The sequence below is a fragment of the Xenopus laevis genome, chromosome 1S, assembly GCF_017654675.1.
Source record: "Xenopus laevis strain J_2021 chromosome 1S, Xenopus_laevis_v10.1, whole genome shotgun sequence".
NCBI classification, from domain to species: Eukaryota; Metazoa; Chordata; class Amphibia; order Anura; family Pipidae; genus Xenopus; species Xenopus laevis.
The window spans coordinates 99,062,661-99,082,292 of NC_054372.1; the positions used below are offsets into that span (position 1 = coordinate 99,062,661).

The following is a 19,632-nucleotide window of genomic DNA, read 5'->3' on the forward strand; positions in this document are numbered from 1 at the left end:
CTGTTATCTACTGTGTATCCTGTGCTTGAATGGCTGCCCTCATGACTAGAGATCAGCTTATTTATATAAACTATAGATATGTTTTTGAAGCAAACACGCAGTTTTACCAGTGCAGGGCAACAGTACATCATATTGTCATACTGTTGCTTTAGTTTGCTTGTAAAGGTATGGGACGCGTTATCCAAAATGCTTGGGACCTGGGGTTTTCCGGATAAGGAATCCATAATTGGGTTTTTTTGTATCTTAAATCTTCTAAAAATAATTTAACATTAAATAAACCCAATACGATTGTTTTTCCTCTAATAAGGAAGAATTATATCTTAGTTAGTTATCTTGATTATATATTATGACAGAGAAAAAAGGGGGGAAAGCACTTTAAATACAGTATTATTTGCTTAAAATTAACTCTCTTGGAGATGGCTGTCCCGCAATTTGGAACTTCCTGGATAAAGGGTTTCCGGATAACGGATCCCATACCCGTACATGGCTGAATAAATTTGTGGCTGTCTATTTATTTCAATCCCTCATGATAAGGGTATAAAGGTATATATTTAGTACTAGTAAGGTCCCTTTTCATATAAATCAGCTTTTTGTTTGGGTGTCTGATGCAGGCCCAATGCATATGTGACTTGGCCTGTAGATCAACAGATTTTCATAAACATATTCCAAAAGCCACTGTTTGGTTGGGCTGCATTACCAATATCTATGGCAGGTTTGTTGGAATACATGCAACAGCATTCATGCTTAAACGCTGGAGTTTTAAAATGGTCACAAGGTGGCGCTGTGAAAATTGTTAATGTAATGATCTATGCTGTTTCTCCATCATATTGTCCTTGATCTTCCACACTGTTAAATGTGCTCTGTATTATCCCTGAGTGATTCACAAGTAAATCATTCTTCAAGTTGCTGGGCTGAGAGTTCCCCTGCGTGATCATCATAAAGACCACCTCTGCCAACAAGGATAACATAGTATCTATTTTACTCTCTCATGCTGAATACACATAAGGGTTAATTTACTATGGAGTTGTAAGGGGCAATGAGCAATGGCATACAATTCTATGTTTTTTGTCCACAATGGTATTCATTGGCATGGACATCTCCTGGGACATGGGTACTTTGTTTGTCATTCTGGACCGCCAGAAGAAGCAAGTTCCTTGCTAAGGGCAGGCAGTACAGGCCTCCCTTGCACCTGGCAGCATTTATTATGATCACATACATGGGCTTAAAGGGGGAAATTGCTAACATTCTTGTACTGCAATTGCTTTATATAAATACAGAGTGTCATTATTATCTAATGTAAATTTTTAAGGGTAGACAAGTGCCTTTTTAGGTGATGATAGTACTGCAAAATAAATATGGGGAGAGTGCTGCTGTTTTAAGTTTACCCAATAATCAACAGTTACATTCTTTGCAAGGATACAAAAGCCACGTTTTTCAAATACACAACCATCCATTACCATCTTTTACCACTGATCAGTTTCCAACAAGTTACCACTAGGGCTTAAATCAAAACATTGAATAGCAATAAACACTGTGGCCCGTGTCGGTTGGAAAGGACTTATTGTCCAGCAAACACAGAGTATATATTGAAGTAAAAATTAAAGGCCCAGTAACACAAGGGCTGGGTCTGGTTCTCGGTCTGGTTCTGGAATCTGTTTTGCTGGTTCCTAAGGCATTTTTTTACATTATAAACTATGGAAAGACTACAGCAAGCTTTCTAGCTGCTATAAAAAATTAAATCTTTAATGAAATTGTTCAGTATAAAAATAGAAACTGGGTAAAAAGATAGGTTGTGCAAAATAAAAAATGTTTACAATATAGTTATTTAGCCAATAATGTAATGTATAAAGGCTGGAGTAACTATTTGTCTAACATAATAGCCAGAACACTACTTCCTGCTTTGCAGCTCTCTTGGTTTCCACTGACTAACTCATAACTTTGCTTTTGCCGCCCACATCGCTAGTGCAGAGAACACAATGGCTCTCTCTCTGCACTAGAAGAGACAAACTTAGAGGTTTAAAACCGGAAATTCGGCTCTTAGTTACCAGGAGCGGCATTTTTGCAACCCCTGGCAACCAGGGGGACGCTGCTGCCTGAGGCGAGTGCCTCAACTCGCCTCATTGTGGAGCGCCCCTGCACTCCAGCCTTTATAGATTATATTTTTGGCTAACTAACTATATTATAAACATTTTTTATTTTGCACAGCCTGAAGTCTTGAACTCATGGACATCACCAGATTCTGGATTTCCTCCTTTTTAATGCTCTGCCAGGCCTTTACTGCAGCGGCTTTCAGTTGCTGTTTGTTTGTGGGCCTTTCTGTCCGAAGTTTAGTCTTCAACAAGTGAAATGCATGCTCAATTGGGTTCAGGGCTTTTTTTAATAAGGGGTTTGTTTCTCTTTTAAGCCCTTCACTATATCCATCCCTCTGTTTAAGGTGCAGTCCAAAGAGAAAAAGGTATGAGATCCCTCCCCTTTTATAGATTAGGGAATATAGGGAACACACCTGGGCAAATGGGAATAATACCATAGGGAATAGGTTATTCCCACGAGACATCTTGCACAGTAGTACAGTAACGTCAGATAACTTTTATATCCCCCTAAAGATCATATTTTGGAACATGAATTGTATATAAAAAAGGATGAAATGAAGCCTTCCTTCAACATTCAACACTGAATATTCCTTCAATATTTTCCAAATTCAGAACATTAAAAGAAATAGATTTCATATCTTCCCAATATGTAAGGTTTTCTTTGGATAAAGGCAATAACATAACCGCAGACCTCTAGGCATTCCAGTTTATCCTAGATAAGCCAGGTGAAATTAAATTTCTGCTTTCAGAATTTCATTAGACTATTTATTCTGTTCTATACAACATTGATTTATTGTATCAACAGCTGCTGTGTCATTCATACACTGTACTGTGATTCTTAGAAGTAGATTGAGTTATTTATCAAAAATACTTAAAACACCACTTATCTAGTTTTTACCCAGAAAATCCTATACAAGTGAATTAAAAAGTTCTCTAATTCCATTGTTAATTCTGGAAAATGGTGTCCTTTAACCCTTTGTTAAATATGCCCCTCAAACTTCATGACATTATTTATGCCTAGAAAGCAGGAAAACTGCCTAGGAATAAACATAAAGGATATTAAAATCACAGAGGTATTTTTGTAGAACTAAGCCTGAGGCAGCAGAATAAAAATGACTGAAGAGAACAATTGTTTAGACAAAAGATTCTGCACAAGATGAAGCATCTTGCAGAAGTTTATTAATTCTTTGTCAGCTGGCTGAGAAAATTTGGCATGAAATATATGAGCATTTATGGAGTAAGGAGATAACAGAAGTTGCTGCACTTTCAGCACAAACAGCCTGAATCTATCGAGAAACTTGAAGGTGAAATACATTGCAATTTTTAAAGGGACCACCTGCCATTCTACATGATTTCAGCAGGTATAAGCTGGAGTATTTTTGGTTTTGAATTTTTAGCAGATTTGGAGCATAATAAATCCTTTTTTCCCTAAAAAATTAGCATTTTTTCCCTTTTAAAACTCAACCAGAAATTGCCCCTTAGCTTTTCCTGCTCCTAAAAGGGCATGTAAAGTCTAAAATAGAATAATGCTAGAAATGCTGTATTTTGTATACTAAATATAAACATGAACTCACTGCACCACAAGCCTAATCAAACAAATCATTTATGCTTTCAAAGTTGGCTACAAGGGGTCACCATCTTGTAACTTTGTTAAACATCTTTGTAAGACTAAGACTGTGCACATGCTGAGTGTGGTCTGGGCTGGGCTTAGGGATCGTCATAAACAAAGCTGCTTGAGTTCTGCATGGCTGGGAAGTAAGGCGGGGGCTCCCCCTGCTGTTCATAAGTATGATTGTTTGCCTGCTGAGCAGTTAGGGACCATCTGACAATTCCTATCCACAGCAGTAAACAAAGGGAGAATATCACTGCATACAGTCAGGTTTCTTATCAAAACAGTACACATTTTTTAATTAAAGTATATTGGAGATAGGTTTCTTTTTCATTAAAGAAAGTAAAAATGGGATTTAATTTTTTTGCCTTTACATGCCCTTTAAAAAGTACTATTATTCTTTTTTTTTTGCTGCCACTTGCACCAGATTTAAGTTGCCTGCCAACCTAGTAGTACTCTTGAACAATAGTTACAGTATTCCTCAAACTGTGAGAATGGAAATGCTTTCTTAATAAGATGTCACAGGTATTCTCTTACAGATAACTATAAAATCAGTATTGCTGTGTGAATTCTGTTAAAACGTGGAATACTGTTGTCATCTAGTGGCCAAAACAAAGACTAGAATAAAACGAAATGCAATATTTATATATTAAAAAAACACGTTATAGTATATTACAGGGAGTGTCAACACAATTACATTTTCCTATTGAAATAAAACATACATTAATACTAAGCAACTTTACAATAAATGTTCATTACAATTTTATTGTTTTTTAAGTTATTTGTATTTATATTGTATATATATATGGCCACTATTGAAAGCAGTATTTGTCCCTTTCTATTCTCCTTCTTGATGGCTCAGACTGTTGAAACATCATCTTATCTTTCAGCCAGATATCGATCGGGGAAGCCCAATGGAGGGCCCCATACAATGCCCAATAAGATGCTGACTTAATCTGTTGGCAGTTTATATCAACCCCTGTATAGGAACCTTAAGACAAGGTAGCTGATTAACAGACCTGTCTTTACTGAGGAACTAAAACGTTTGCAACACTGCAATTGTTTTTACAATTTTTTAGAGACTTTATTACAACAAATTGCTGCCCTTACAAAAGCCGTTCAAGACCTCCAAGGAGGATATCGGAAGACAGTCCCGTCTAGTGGAACTACTTGGAATGAGTCAACCTTAAGACATCAGTACGGGTTTGGGCTTTCTGCACAGTTTAAATTAGTTTGAGTTAGCCAGGTTGGGAGTTCCTGGTAATCTCGAAGATTTAATCCAGCTCTCTATTCAGATTGACTGGCGACTCAGGGAAAGGTGTGAAGAAAGACTTTCTCCACAAGTCTCCGCACTGCCACCTGTTTCCATTTCCTCTGAGACAGAACCTATGCAGTTGGGGTTAATTCGCCTGGGCTTGTCTCCTGAAGAGCAGCAGAGGAGACGTCGCCTTAATCTCTGCCTTTACTGTGGTTCCGCAGACTATCTCCTTCTGACCTGTCCTGTTTGTCCAGAGGGTAATTATTTTCCTTGCATGGGTGGAAATTAAGACTAAACTTCAATTTTAAAATGCCCATGTCTCTTTAATTATTTCATTACATTTCCTGATCTTTGACCTTTTGTTCTCTGAATACAGACTTCGGATTTGCCTCCCGACTATGCTCTTGAACTTCCCTGAATTGTTACGATGCCTGGTACCTTAAATAAAGTGAAGTTCACAAGAAAGGGCAGTACTGCAGATTTAACTGTTCAAACATCTGTGTTTATTGCCAACACAGCATGTTTTGAGCCCTGTAAGGCTCTTTGTCAAGTGTGAGACGCTTGGTACCTCCTGCTACTCTGGTTTTAACCCTGCCTGTTACGGACTACGCTTATTGGATTTTCCCTAACTGTACTGCTCTTGGAGCGTCTGCCTTACTGGTTTGACTCTGCCTGATTATCATTTCCGCTGGTTTGCGGTCTTCCTTCAGCTAATTGGTTCCAGACTCCGGAACAGAGTTACATGAATGGATGTGTGAAATGTTCTGAAACAGCCGGGGTACAGATGTTAGAACAGGATTGTATGTAGCAGACTGGTGCTGTTGAAGGCCCCTGCCTCTGTTCTAGGAGTTGCATTACACATTGATAATCCTATCACAGTAACTACACAGAATCAACACCCCTGTGAGTTTCAGACGTCACCTCTCTTAAAAGTGACAAAGTGCCATTGTGATTGGATTAGTGGAATGTGGAAGCATTTATATGCCGAGGATTTCCCACACCAGTCAGTTGAACTGAAGAAGCTGCTCAGATGAGTAATGAAACGTCTTCAATGAATACTCAGTAAGTCCCGTTGTTTTAGAATTATTTATATTTGATATACCTGGATGATTGAAAATCTTCATAGTCAATGTCTTCTGTTATGCTCGATAGGGTAATGTGCACAGCACAAATGAACTCTTACATAACCATATCTGCACTAGGCAGGGTAAAGTGTTCTATTATACTCAATCAGAAACTACAGATGTATAGGCAATCAAAAACTAGTAAGGGAAAATCTTAGTCTCTGATGTTCCCACATGACTCACACTGCAGGATAGTCGCTCTGCCCCCTTGAAAACTTTTTCCTAAGCCTATGTGAGAACTGCAGCTTTTTGGGGAGTTTTAAACTGTACAGTTGGCAAAATAGGTATACAATTATTGTGGAAAATAGGGAACTAATCTTTTGTTTTTTGGGTAGCATTGAAGAAAGGTGAACAACCCCTTTAAAAATGTTTGTTTTTACTGAAAGATTCCCCCAAAATCCTACCAGTCCTGCCCACTGAATTCTCTGGCTGTGCAGGGGAGCCAACAGCACTCAGCACTGTAGTGTACAAGCCAACCAGCAGCTGGGTTGACCTGATGGGGAACTGATAGTATATTGGATTTACCACCTTAAGACTATAGCGAAGTATGGGGGCATGAACCACGAATGGGAACTGTCATGCTATTTTTGAATATATGATGCATTTATGTATACCATCAGTCTATGACGTATTATTCCTTCTTTAATATTATGATTCCTAGTTTTTCTTTCATTTTATTTTCCTTTTCCTTCTGGACTACTTAGTTCCGGGGCAGCTTTCCACTTGAAGCAAGAAAGATGAGACATACTGGTGTGTTCCCAGGCAATTATCTTTTGCAAATCCTAATAGGGAACTTTAGAAAAGTACACATTCCCCCTAATCAAAATTGGGTACGCATGTCTTTCTACTCGAAAGTACCAAGCCGCAAACCTTTCTGAAAATTATCTCAAAACTTCCACTTTGCAGAATATTTTCTTCTACAAATCATTAGATACCAAGATAAAACACTCTAAATATGAACACATGGGGTCCACTGAACAGTTTTATACCCAAAGTATGTAGATTTGCCTGAAAAACATATTTTTGGAAGGTAACATAGTAAGTTGGGTTGCAACAAGACACACATCCATCATGTTCAACCTTTTAAGTGAATATATAACTTGTCCATAACCCATTTGAAGCCTCCCCAATTTGTCTCAGAAAAGGAAAATATGTTTCCTGACTCCAAGATGCAATTGGCCCAGTCCCACGATCAACTCGTACTAGGCGCTATCTTACATAACTCTGTTTTCCCTCCCTTGCTAAAAAGCTATCCAACCCCTTCTTAAAGCTATCTAATGTATCAGCCAGTAAACTGATTCAGGGAGAGAATTCCACATCTTCACAGCTCTCACTATAAAGAAACCCCTTCCAAATATTTAGACACAACCTCTTTTCTTCTAATCTGAATGGGTGACCTTGTATCAGCTGGAAGGACCTACTGGTAAATAAAGCAGACATTCTGAAGAATCCAAAATGGGTAAGAATGTCTTTCTACTCCAAACTACCCAGCTGCAAAACTACGCTTAAGGCAGCAGTCTTTATGACATTTCTGAAAATCACCTAAAAATATTGTAATTTGCCGCATTTATCTCATCCTCTTTCTTACAATGGTAAAATGCCCTAAATATGAACTCCAAACAAGGATCTACTGAATACTGTAGTTTGATGCCCAATATGCATAGATATACCAAAGTAGGTGACATGTACGGACTGCAAATTAAAATAGTGGATATGATTTCTTTTAGGCTGCCAGTTTGCCTTCTCTAAACAAAGCCCCCTGACTGCATATTATGTGCCGCAAGCCCCCTAACAGTACAAAGACCCCCCCAAAAAACCATATATTTTTGTTAAGTACATATTCCGACAAATCCAAAATGGGTGATTGTCTTCCTATTCCAAACTACAAAAGTAAGGAACAACAATGCAAGCATCAAACCGCAATAAATAAAAAAAACCCACCAAAATCAAATCCAATTAGGCAAATCAATGAAATAACAAAATAACTAATCCGCCAGCTGTCAGAATACTTGATCCAATAGCCACATGGTGAAATCAATAGTTTTTAGAGGAGAAAAAAAAAGTGTGTGTTTCCGTATACACGAGTGTACAGCTCTAAAGTGTGTAAATATGTGTATTTACATACTTATACCCCTATAGGACCCAATCTCCCCTCAAAATTCTGAGTAAAAAAAAAAGCACATTAGCAAAACAGCACCAAGAAAGATTAATTTCTATGCACACAAAAACCTACGCCAAAATTATCTCACACACCAAAAACTAGTGCCCTCGTATTCCACTAAAGGAAGGAATGAATAAAACCCTGCCCCCTAAAAAAGAAGCTAATGCTACCCAGCGCAACCCAATGGAGCACTGTGGCAGCGTTCTTCTCCAAGCAATCCCCTAACTACCATTTGAAGAAGACGCCGAATACGCGGCGAATGTCACATGACGGAGACGTTCCCCGAGACGTTCACGTGTTCGTGACGTCACACACGGCCTCTTATTAACTGGGAACTAGCAGCTACCCTCCCAGTATGGAGGGTGGCACCAATGATGGAACTACAGTACAAGGCAATGGGGCAAGCACCGCGGGGAGCATCTTCTGGTGGCTTAAGGACAGGTGCTTGGGGAGAGGCCTTAACGTGGATCCTGCTCGTGACAATTTTAGGACAATGACGAGCTTGTACAGCTCAATCCACCCCGCTGACTCTGTCAACCTGAGCACTAGGACCCACGGGGCTGTATTTAATCTGGAATATTCACCAGATGGGTAAGTGTCAGGCGCAGTTATTGGCCAGAATAGGTGAAATGAAATCCAGCCCACTGTGCAGTGCGTGTAATGAGTTCATATAAGAAGGGTACACAATGAATACACGGGTTAAAGTAAATCAAATACTATACACTTGGATATTTAAACTGCCTTCACAACTGCATCAAAAAGTGCCATGACAAGTCCATCTAAACATTCAAGATATGTTTCCTATAGAAGTAGATTGGAAACAGTGTAATTCATCTTAATTCTACCCACTCTATTCATTCTAGTTTGAAGCAAACACCTAGTTTAAGGATATAAATGACCTGCTTTTATTAGCACTTTGGTCCAGTATGATGCGTTGTATTTCTGCTGATAAAAATCTTAAAATAATATCTGTTTCTCCCGTTTACAATACCAAATAATATGTTGATACCTTTCAACATATATCAGTCAGTTTTTCAGCTGACTAAAAAGTAAAGTAAGAAAGTGCACACCCCTTAAAATAGATTACGAGGTGCTAATCCATGGGGGGCTTGCCATGTGGGTCTTCAAAACTAACCTGCAAAAAAACAGCAAGCGGATTGCACACTCGGTTTACAAAAATAAAAAATGTTTATTAAAAAAAAAAAAAATTGTTTTTCGACCATAGTGGTCTTCCTCAGGGGCAAAAATAATCAATAATCCTGCCTTTTTCTTTTTTGATTATTTGTGCCCCTGAGGAAGACAACTATGGTCGAAACGTGTTGGGCTCACCAATAATTTTTGTAACCCCCTTTTTCTTTGACTTAATAAATATTTTTTATTTTTGTAAACTGAGTGTGCAGTCCGCTTCCTATTTTTTTTCGTTTTTAACTGACTGGCTTGATTGCAAAACCAATTGATTGTCATTTTGGAAAGATGTGCCCACTGTCGCTTTTAAGTTTCATGTAGGGATGCACCGAATCCACTATTTTGGATTCGGCCGAACCCCCGAATCCTTTGTGAAAGATTCGGCTGATTCCCGAACCGAATCCGAACCCTAATTATATGTATATGCAAATTTTTACTTCCTTGTTTTCTGACAAAAAGTCATGCATTTCCCTCCCCGCCCCTAATTTGCATATGCGGATTTGGTTCGGCCGGGCAGAAGGATTCGGTCGAATACTAATCCTGCAGAAAAAGACCTAATCCCAAACCGAATCCTGGATTCGGGGGATCCCTAGTTTCATGATGTACCTCCATATAGTAATGGGAGCTATTTGTGAACCTGAGTTTCCATTTACCCATACCACAATCCTGTGGTTCAAACTAAAGTGGCCATAGATGCAAAGATCTGCTTGTTTGGCAACATTGCCAAATGAGCGGATCTTTCCCCGATATGCCATTAACAAGCATGGTTATATCGGGGGTAACCTGATTGTTCAGCCGTATGGCCGAACGATCCGATTACGATGTGCCATGGGCTCCGTCCGATCTCCGCCGGACGAAAGATGTCGGCAAGACAATCGTACGATAGGATCTGTGTGTCTATGGCCACCTTAACTCTCAAGGGGTCAGTATAAATCGCAGATGAGATCAGTTCCAACAGTTTTCTCTTTTTATGGTAAATAAATGCAGTAAAATATATATTTTTTCATTGTGCCAGACTTACAAATTTCTGTCTTAATTTTCTGTTGCTTTTTTCTATCAGGTCAGTATTAACAGTTGCATGTGAACAAACAGAAGTCTTGCTTTTTGATCCTCTATCTTCAAAACACATCAAAACTCTTTCAGAGGCACATGAAGATTGTGTAAATAATATCCGGTATGTATTTTATATTGTTAACCAAGGCTATATTTGCAAACTAAAGACAAACATATTTAATTTCTCCATGACTTTGTGAACGTCTCTGTGCCGTATGCAGTAAACATTTATTTACACGGAAGGACAGGTGATTCGCATCCCCCTGCTACCTTGAGGCGACTTCCATATTGTTGCCCCTTTTCTTCTGTGCTATCCCTTCTGGGGGTCCATATCGGTAGTGCAGAGAGTTCAAAGTTGCTCTCTCTGCACTTGAAGAGTAAATTTTCCAGTTTGATAACCGGAAATTTGGCTCTTAAAGTTACCAGGAGCATCTTTTTTCCCCTCTTCTGGTAATCTGCGTGATTTTTTTCAAGTGGCCTCATTGGTGCAGTGCCCCTGTAGAAGGACATTGTAGAGATAGAGAGCTGCAGACGTCTACTAATTTAGTTGGGAATTGAGGATCTCTGTAATGAATATAGCCTGAACAAGCTGGCATTAATTACAGGAAAGGCACTATGGTAAAAATTATTATTTAGTAAAAATATGTTTCGTACAGTAAATTTTCTGGATAATTACCAATAAAAACAATGTGTCACAAGACCATCTTCTAACATTCAAAAACAGGAGAAATACATTTAACTGCACGACTATGAAGATTTTCATTTATCCAGGTCATGGTATTCCTAATATAAGTAATTCAAAAACAAAGAAACAACTGGACTTGCTGAGTAATTATTGAAGATGTTTCACTACTCATCCGAGCAGTTAAACTGAATAAACTGCTCGGATTAGTAGTGAAACGTCTTCAATAATCACTCAGAAAGTCCAGTTGTTTTTTGGTTTTTCAATTACTTATATTAGATGCATTTAACTGCACTATTATGTAAAAACTGTTAGTAGATAAAATAGCACAAGAAAATTTTGGATATTTTTTTAAGCCAGATCAGGAAGTACAAAGGTGATGGTAGCATGCACTTCTGGCTCACACAAGACAATATCTTGCTAAGTTTATTGTTGTAAAGGATTCTTTATTGTGGCAGTAATAAAGTTATGCAGTACTCTGCATTATGAACTCATGAAGGCCAATTCAATTAGTTTCTTGAAATTTTTTTTAGCTATCTTCTCGTTTAATTTTAAAAAGAGGTACAGTTAATTTTTGTCGCTAAGAAAATTTTTGTTCAAGTCACAATGCCAAGCAGTGTTGGGGGCTCTATATTTAAAAATGTCAAGGGAACTTCACTCTAGAGGTCATGTTTTTCAGCCTTTTTATTACTGTAAAAATAGTTTGGTATATTGGCTAGCAAATCAGTGTGTTCAGTATTGATCTTTTTGGCAACTGCTGCTAAACAATAGAAATTTTTGGTTTTTATTTTTTTTTTGTCTAAGACATCGGTGGCTATGTAGTAGCATGGTTACCTGTCTAGTAGCCCATTGCATCCAAACAGACATTTACCACAACCTTTTCTTTTAACCTTGCTTTGATTTCTGTACAGATTTCTTGACAACCGAATGTTTGCTACCTGCTCTGATGACACTACAATAGCACTTTGGGATCTAAGAAAGTTAAACTCCAAGGTGTGCACTCTTCACGGTCATACAAGTTGGGTGAAAAATATTGAGTATGACACTAATACAAGGCTGCTGGTGACTTCTGGATTTGATGGAAATGTAATAATCTGGGATACAAACAGGTACTTCTAAAGCAAAAGGAAGGGGCCAATGTATCATGATTTTATAAAAAATGAACACTAAAAAAACTGTTTAAAATGCTGTGTGAAAGGTAGATAGCTCCAGTTTTCACATTCATTGCTCGAGATAATGTTGAAAAAAATAGGCACTGCCATACAAAGCCAATCCAGAGGGGACCAGCTCCCAACTTTTTATTATGCCAGAAGTACACAACATTGTACCCCCTTCCTCACCTGAAATGGTTCTCCATTCAGTAACAGAATGTAATTTAATGATTCCATCATGTAACCCTCTTGGTTTTTGTTGAACTACATTTCTTATCCTCCTCAGATCATTGAAGACTTTTGGTGGATGCCAGGAGTTGTAGCAATCCTAAAAACAACACTTCTCTTTATCTTGAATATTTGGCAAAAACACAGGAATTAGCATGAAACATAATTAGTAGATATTTAATTAGTCAAATTATGTATGCACAAGATTTGTAAACATTAAGTTTTATACAGTAATGCATTCTTACAGATAATGTTATGATTATTCCCTGAGCATATTGAAATAAAATCTCCATATTCTGAAATAAACATTGATGACCTTTTTGCTTGTTTTTTTTTTTAAGGTGTACAGAAGAAGGGTGTCCACACAAGAAGTTTTTTCATACTCGTTTCCTCATGCGAATGAGGCTAACTCCTGACTCTTCAAAAATGTTGATTTCTACTTCTTCTGGCTATTTACTCATATTACATGAATTAGATCTAACAAAATCCTTGGAGGTGGGTAGCTACCCCATCTTAAGAGCAAGAAGGACAGCTTCTACTTCAGGTACCAATGTATTTTTTTAATTACACAGAATTAAAGAAGAATTATTATTTTTTGTGTATGTATGTTCTATATGTTCGTGTGGGGTGGGTGCAAAACAAACACATACATATAAACATCAAACCTCACAAGTTGATGAACAAAATAGGATAGGTGGCCCAGGTGCTCCTGCCCCAGGCCCTCAGCTCAAGGGAGTGTGCCTGACGCGTTTCGTGTCTAAGACATGTCAGACTTAGTCAGTCATAGCCTAAAATTTTATTTGTATGAAACACTCATACCTGACTCGTTTTGTGTCTAAAACACTTGGTCATAGGCTATGACTAAGTGTCTTAGACACGAAACGCGTCAGGCACACTCCCTTGAGCTGAGGGCCTGGGGCAGGAGCACCTGGGCCACCTATCCTATTTGGTGAGTTCATGAGGCTGCAGGGGTCCCTTATTTCAATAGGTGCACAATTTATCTAAAAGGATAACTAAACCTTTAAAATCCCATATTTTAAATACTGAACTTATTGCACCAGCCTAAAGTTTCAGCATCTCAATAGCAGCAATGATCCAGGACTTCAAACTTGTCGCAGGGGATCACCATCTTGGAAAGCAACACTTGCATGCTCAGTGGGCTCTGAGCAGCTTTTGAGAAGCTAAGCTTAGGGGCCGTTGCAAATTATCAAGCAGAAAATGAGGTTGGCCTGTAATAGCTTATGCTACAGGGCTGATTGTTACATTCTGATGCTAGTTGCACTGGTTTCTGTGCTGCCATGTAGTAATTATCTGTATTAGTTACTAACCCGCCTTATATTGTGACATTTATATTCTATATGTACTCTATATTGTGAGTTGGTTCCTAAGCTCAGTAAGTGGCAGCAGCACAGAGCATGTGCAGTGAATCTAGCTTACTTCTTTAGTTAAGCTTTAGTTCTCCTTTAACAGACTGGTGGGGGTACATTGCTGCTTGGCACAAAACATTCAGTACGAGGAGTGGCTTATAGATGCAAATACTTTTAATGAATGGCATCAGTAAGTACAACAATTGCACTTGAGGCTGTTTAATGAGGGAAATGTTATCTAAATATTTCATGTCACGTCTTGAAATCTTAGCAGGAAAACTGTTGTTTCAGAGGCATTAATGGTTAAAAACTGCTCAATATATCCTAAGCAAATGTGTATATGTGTCAAAGGTAGAATAGCTTGGCACACATACGATTAAAGTGGAAGTGGAAAACTATTGTTGTACAAAAATTGGTTCACTATAGCACTACTGCACTGAAACAACTATTGTGGAGTTGAAATCTAGGACAAAAAAACAGAGCAACAGACACATACATTATGACTTTATGAACAATATTACCCATACATTCATGAAAGAAATGTAGTGTGTGGCAGGGAACCTAAATAAACATGATAATCGAAATGATGAGGAAGGGCGCAAACAGGCTAAAGATTAGGGCTTGAAATTTAATAAAGGTTAATGCAAGAATAATTTGACGTGTAAATGGTTACGGTATATTGAATATCTGTATGTATGTGTAGATTTGTAAGTGTTTAGGGAGGGAATAGGATCTTTTAAAACACAGAGGAATATCCGGTTTCAAGATATGCAACATACAGGAACGCATATATTATGTACAGTACAAGCACTGTACATAAAAAATAAAATATACAGGCAATACATATGAAAAGCAGATCCTTCAGTAATTCCTGTTAGCCAGGTGTGCCTCATAAATGCTGTTGTGTGAACTGGTATATCCAGGCCTGATGCACTAATAGAGCATGCATTTTTTTTTTTATTTTTTTTTTAGCAACCTTTTAATTACCCTTTATTTTTTCCTTTCCTATAGTTGATCACGTATTTGCCTAATTCTGTCTCTTTCACATTTCAAATGGGGACCCCAGCAGCCAAAAACCCCTTGCTCTTTGAGGTTACAATTTTATTGGTGTTACTTTTTGTTACTTATTTTTCTATTCAGGCTCTCTCCTATCATTCAGTCTCTCAAACACACCACTGCCTGTTGGCTCAGGCAAATATGACCCTAGCACCTTCTGAAATGCCAAACTGCAAAACAGAGTTGCATAACAAAAAGTCATAAAAAATGTTCCAAAAACATAAAAATATGAAGACCAGTTGCAAATTAATTCTCTACATTACAGTTTACCCATTGAACAGTATCTGCTCTGACTTATTTAAGGTATTCACTTTTTTTTTTTTTTTCAAGCAGGCTCATATTCAGGTCTTCTTTAACTTGTTAGTAAAACAGTGTTTTATAAAGTGCCTGATTTGGGTTGAATTGCCAATTTACAGGTTGAATTGCCAATTTACAGATTTAGTTGTTAATGACTATTTCTATCTTCTACAGACGTGACTTCAACTTCTGAGACAAGGCCGTCTGGCTCCCCTTGCCGTAACCGTGATTTGGGGCCTTTGTTTGAAAAGCACATGTCACGTTCTTCACAGAGAGAAGGTACATGAAAATTGGAATATAAATTCGTGCACAGCAAATTTGATATTCTAATACTTTAACATATCTGTGCAAAGACACATTCTCCATACACAGCGCTAGATTAGCACCTCCAATGTATGTGATCTCGAATGTATGGTAGTGGTCTTTTGCATGGCTTTAATTTGCATTTGCAGGTTGTCAGAAAAAAACTATAGCTGGTACTGTCTTCCGTTCAACACAATAAGAGGAGGCAGTATGAAATCTGGCATTTATCATGGGTCTAAAATTGTGGCTAAACCTAGCACAACTGTTCTGTTTTATGGCTGTTTCACTTGAACCATGATCCTCCAGGGACATGGAATAAAAAGAGCAATGTTTTGTACAGGGCTAGTCACTCATAGTGGCAGCAAGTCGTATTTGCTGCTCACCTGTTTAAAGGAAATAACCGGTTAAGGGGGATTAGACTAACATCTGTGCAAATGGTTTACTACCCAATTTACTTTTTATGGAATTTATATTTTCTATTTTTTATTTCTATTTTTTTTTTTATGTTATCAATTGGTGCAGTATCATGAAATAATCTGAGAATGAGTGCCAATATTTGGTATGGTTTTGTTACAGGTGCTTCCCCTCGTAACAGCCTTGAAGTTTTAACCCCAGAAGTTCCTGGGGAGAGGGACCGTGGAAATTGTATAACATCTCTCCAACTTCATCCCAAAGGATGGGCCACGCTTCTTCGGTGTTCGAGCAACACTGATGATCAAGAGGTAGGGGCTATTCCATGCACTACTAATTAAAGGAGCACTAGTGTATACATTTTAGTAACTATATCAGATAAATGTAAAATGTGATGTGAGTTAAGCATGAGAGAATTTCATGTTTTATAGTGCATTACTATGGTATCTGCCTTAGGACAGTCGTATCTATCTGAAAGCCCCAGGACTGAGTGCTTTTAATGCATGTGACACCACCTGTTTAACATTTCCTATATTATGTATTTTGCTTACTGTACTGAAAAATGTGCTACTTATCCAGCAGTATGCCAATGGAAGGTTGAAAGTATAGTTTATTCTTGTTGCTTTTCCTTTCCTACACAGTGGACCTGTGTATATGAATTCCAGGAAGGAGCTCCTGTCCACCAAGTTTCTCCTAGGTGTTCTTTGCGACTAACTCACTACATTGAAGAAGCCAATGTAGGTCGGGGTTACATCAAAGAGTTGTGTTTCAGCCCTGATGGTCGTATGATTGCATCACCACACGGATATGGGATCCGTCTCCTGGGCTTTGACTCCCAGTGCAAAGAACTTGTAGACTGCTTACCAAAAGAAGCAGGGACTTTGCAAGAAATCGGCTCACTGTACTCTCACAAAGATGTTGTCTTAACAACAAAGTTCTCTCCCACACACTGCCAGGTAGCATCCGGGTGCCTTAGTGGCAGAGTTTCCTTATATCAGCCGAAGTTTTAGGTGAGAATCACATCTTCAGAGCGGGAATCAAATTGATTGAGATACTTGTGTTTATTTAAGGATTTTTTTCAAGTCTGGATATAATATCTTGGACATCTTAAATCTCAATTTTTAATAAGTTTGATGACCAGTCAGAGAACTGCAAGCTCTAAAAAATTGTAACTGCGCAGGTCTGGTGCACTTTCTTGCCCCTTTTCCGTTTTTATAGATCTGTATTCAATATATTCCAGGCCCTCGTACATATTCATGCAGTATTGCCTGTAAAAACACTAAGACATTTTTCTTAATGTCATTTTATTCACTGATTGGATATTATGATTGTTTTCCTGCTGAAAAAAGTTACATTTGAAATAAAGTCAGTACTTTGTGTGTAATGTGCTTTTTTTCAACCCTCTACATGTTAGAGGGCAATTAATTAAAGTATTTATTCCTTGGAGCAAGATGTTTTCACTTTACCTGAATTGACAGTCTTTTAGGGTGCTACTGTATTTAAAACAGTCATTCCTGTGGTAGGTAAGTACCCAGGGAAGCTGTTACTGGACAATTTTGGCTAATTATTTATTCCCAAAAGTATCTAGACTGTCCCAACATCTCATTACCAAGCCAGGGATGATGATATGAAGTTAACTTCTATAATAGTCTCTGGTCTTCTTTGAAGGTGTTAAAGTAGATGTTAGTGAGGTTGGCCTTGCTCACAATCGGTGTTCTAGTTCATCTCACTGTTCAGCTGGGGAGAGGTTAGGACTCTGTTCAGTCCAGTCAATTTTTCCACTGCCACCTGTTTTCAACTCTAATTTTAAAAACATTGCTACAGAACTTATTATAAAAACGATTTGCCCAAAAATTAAATATACATTTGTATACGTCCCGCGGGAAACCACGGAGTACATTAATAAACCAAATTCATAAACTACTAAAACTCTGACTTTCTGAGACCGCCTAAATATTGCATTCTAATGACTGATTGTTTGATCCGACACTGACTACCTGCAGTTTGTTGTAAACCCTCTATCCTTATAGCAATGTAATATCTTTTAAACACTGTCATTTTCAGCATAAATGATTCAGTTACCTTGTGTTTTGGCCAATCATTTCAAAGTGGGGACCATCTAAACCAGTGATCCCCAACCAGTAGCTCGTGAGCAACATATTGCTCTCCAACCCCTTGGATGTTGCTCCCAGTGGCCTCAAAGCAGGAGCTTATTTTTGAATTCCAAGCTTGGAGGCAAGTTTTAGTTGTATAAAAAAAATAGATGTACTGCCAAACAGAGCCTCAATGTAGGTTGACAATCCATATAGGGGCTACCAAATGGCCAATCACATCACTTATTTGGCAGCCCAAAAACATTTTTCACGCTTATGTTGCTCCCCAACTCCTTTTACTTCTGAATGTTGCTCACGGGTTCAAAAGGTTGGGGATCCCTGATCTAAACTAATCATTGGTGTCCCACACAGAAACTAATGGGCATGCAATGTTGTTATACTGCTGCTCAGTTGTATAAATATGTTGGTGCATGCAAACCATCTAACCCTTTAAATTATTTTTAAATACCTTCAATACTTACTAGTTGCCTTCTGCATGCCAGATGATCTACCCCCACTTCTTTCCTAGCAGATCAGGGTGTAGCTATCCAGTGCACATATGCAAGTGCTGATACATGTATGTATAGGATGTCGCCAGAAAAGCAGCAAGACAGGCCAAGAAAAGTGCAAGGATAGGACTGGTGCACACCGGATATGGTACAAAAACTTGAATACTAGTTAAACTGTGAAATCTTTCTTTGCAGTTTGTTTCCCTTTAAACATTATGTATCCATATACAAGTATGGGATCTGTTATCTGGAAACCCATTATCCAGAAAGCTCAGAATTACAGAAAGCCTGTCTCCCATAAACTAGAATAATCAAGATTTTTAAAAATGATTTCTGTTTTCTCTGTAATAATAAAACAGTACCTTGTACTTGATCCAAACTAAGATATAATTAATCCTTTTTTGGAAGCAAAGCCAGCCTATTGGGTTTATTTAATGTTTACATGATTTTCTAGTAGAAAATGTCTAGATTTTCTGACGATCCAAACTATGGAAAGATCCATTATTTGTAAAACCCCCTGCTCCAGAGCATTCTGGATAACAGGTCCCATACCTGTACTACTACTATATCCGAAATTAAAACTACAATAGGCATTATTAGAAAAATAAAAACACAAGTGCAACTAATCATCAGTCTTTTTATTGCACACAGTCCTGTCCAACAAAATCACAGAGACAATTACAGTGAATCACAAAATGAATAAAAGGGTCATTGCAAAACAATATAGGAAAAACCTCAGCGTAAGAAATATATGGTTTATCTACCAAGAACAAACACTAATATGTAAATTAAAAAGGCATTGCATGTTTTTTTGACTTGACCTCTCCCTAACTTCAATCCTGTGATGATCTCTTTAGAGTTCTGGATGCTGAACACACAGCAACATGAACTTTTTGGACACTTTACAGTTGCTGGTTGTACGAATCAGCTTTTGGAATGAAGAGAGGGAATGTACCAATATCACAATAGAGTAGTATTATTTAAAAGGGCAACATACACGGTCTTCAACATAAGACATAGGATGAGTGCTGGAAATATGTTCCAATTATTTTAAT

General features: G+C 38.0%; 1 protein-coding gene across 2 annotated transcripts; it reads left to right on the forward strand.

Annotated features, from left to right (window-relative positions):
* Positions 1 to 5,972: 5,972 nt before the first annotated feature.
* On the forward strand, positions 5,973 to 17,354 carry dcaf10.S (DDB1 and CUL4 associated factor 10 S homeolog). 2 transcript variants are annotated; one of them, XM_018239952.2, is made up of 7 exons: positions 5,973 to 6,019; positions 10,488 to 10,601; positions 12,074 to 12,271; positions 12,883 to 13,085; positions 15,436 to 15,540; positions 16,141 to 16,286; positions 16,617 to 17,354. In XM_018239952.2, exons 1-7 carry the CDS (start codon positions 5,988 to 5,990, stop codon positions 16,983 to 16,985), a joined length of 1,167 nt encoding a protein of 388 aa, XP_018095441.1. In that variant the 5' UTR covers positions 5,973 to 5,987; the 3' UTR covers positions 16,986 to 17,354. The 2 variants fall into 2 exon arrangements, with proteins under 2 accessions (XP_018095441.1, XP_018095439.1); XM_018239950.2 differs by lacking the exon at positions 5,973 to 6,019 and adding an exon at positions 8,519 to 8,833.
* The last annotated feature ends 2,278 nt before the right edge of the window (positions 17,355 to 19,632 follow it).

Excerpts from the sequence above, each read along its gene's own strand:
- dcaf10.S (XM_018239950.2), top strand. The coding sequence starts at position 8,598 with ATGGAGGGTGGCACCAATGATGGAACTACAGTACAAGGCAATGGGGCA. Across the intron at positions 10,602-12,073 it reads GATTGTGTAAATAATATCCG|ATTTCTTGACAACCGAATGT; the intron begins GTATGTATTTTA and ends ATTTCTGTACAG. Across the intron at positions 15,541-16,140 it reads ACGTTCTTCACAGAGAGAAG|GTGCTTCCCCTCGTAACAGC; the intron begins GTACATGAAAAT and ends GTTTTGTTACAG.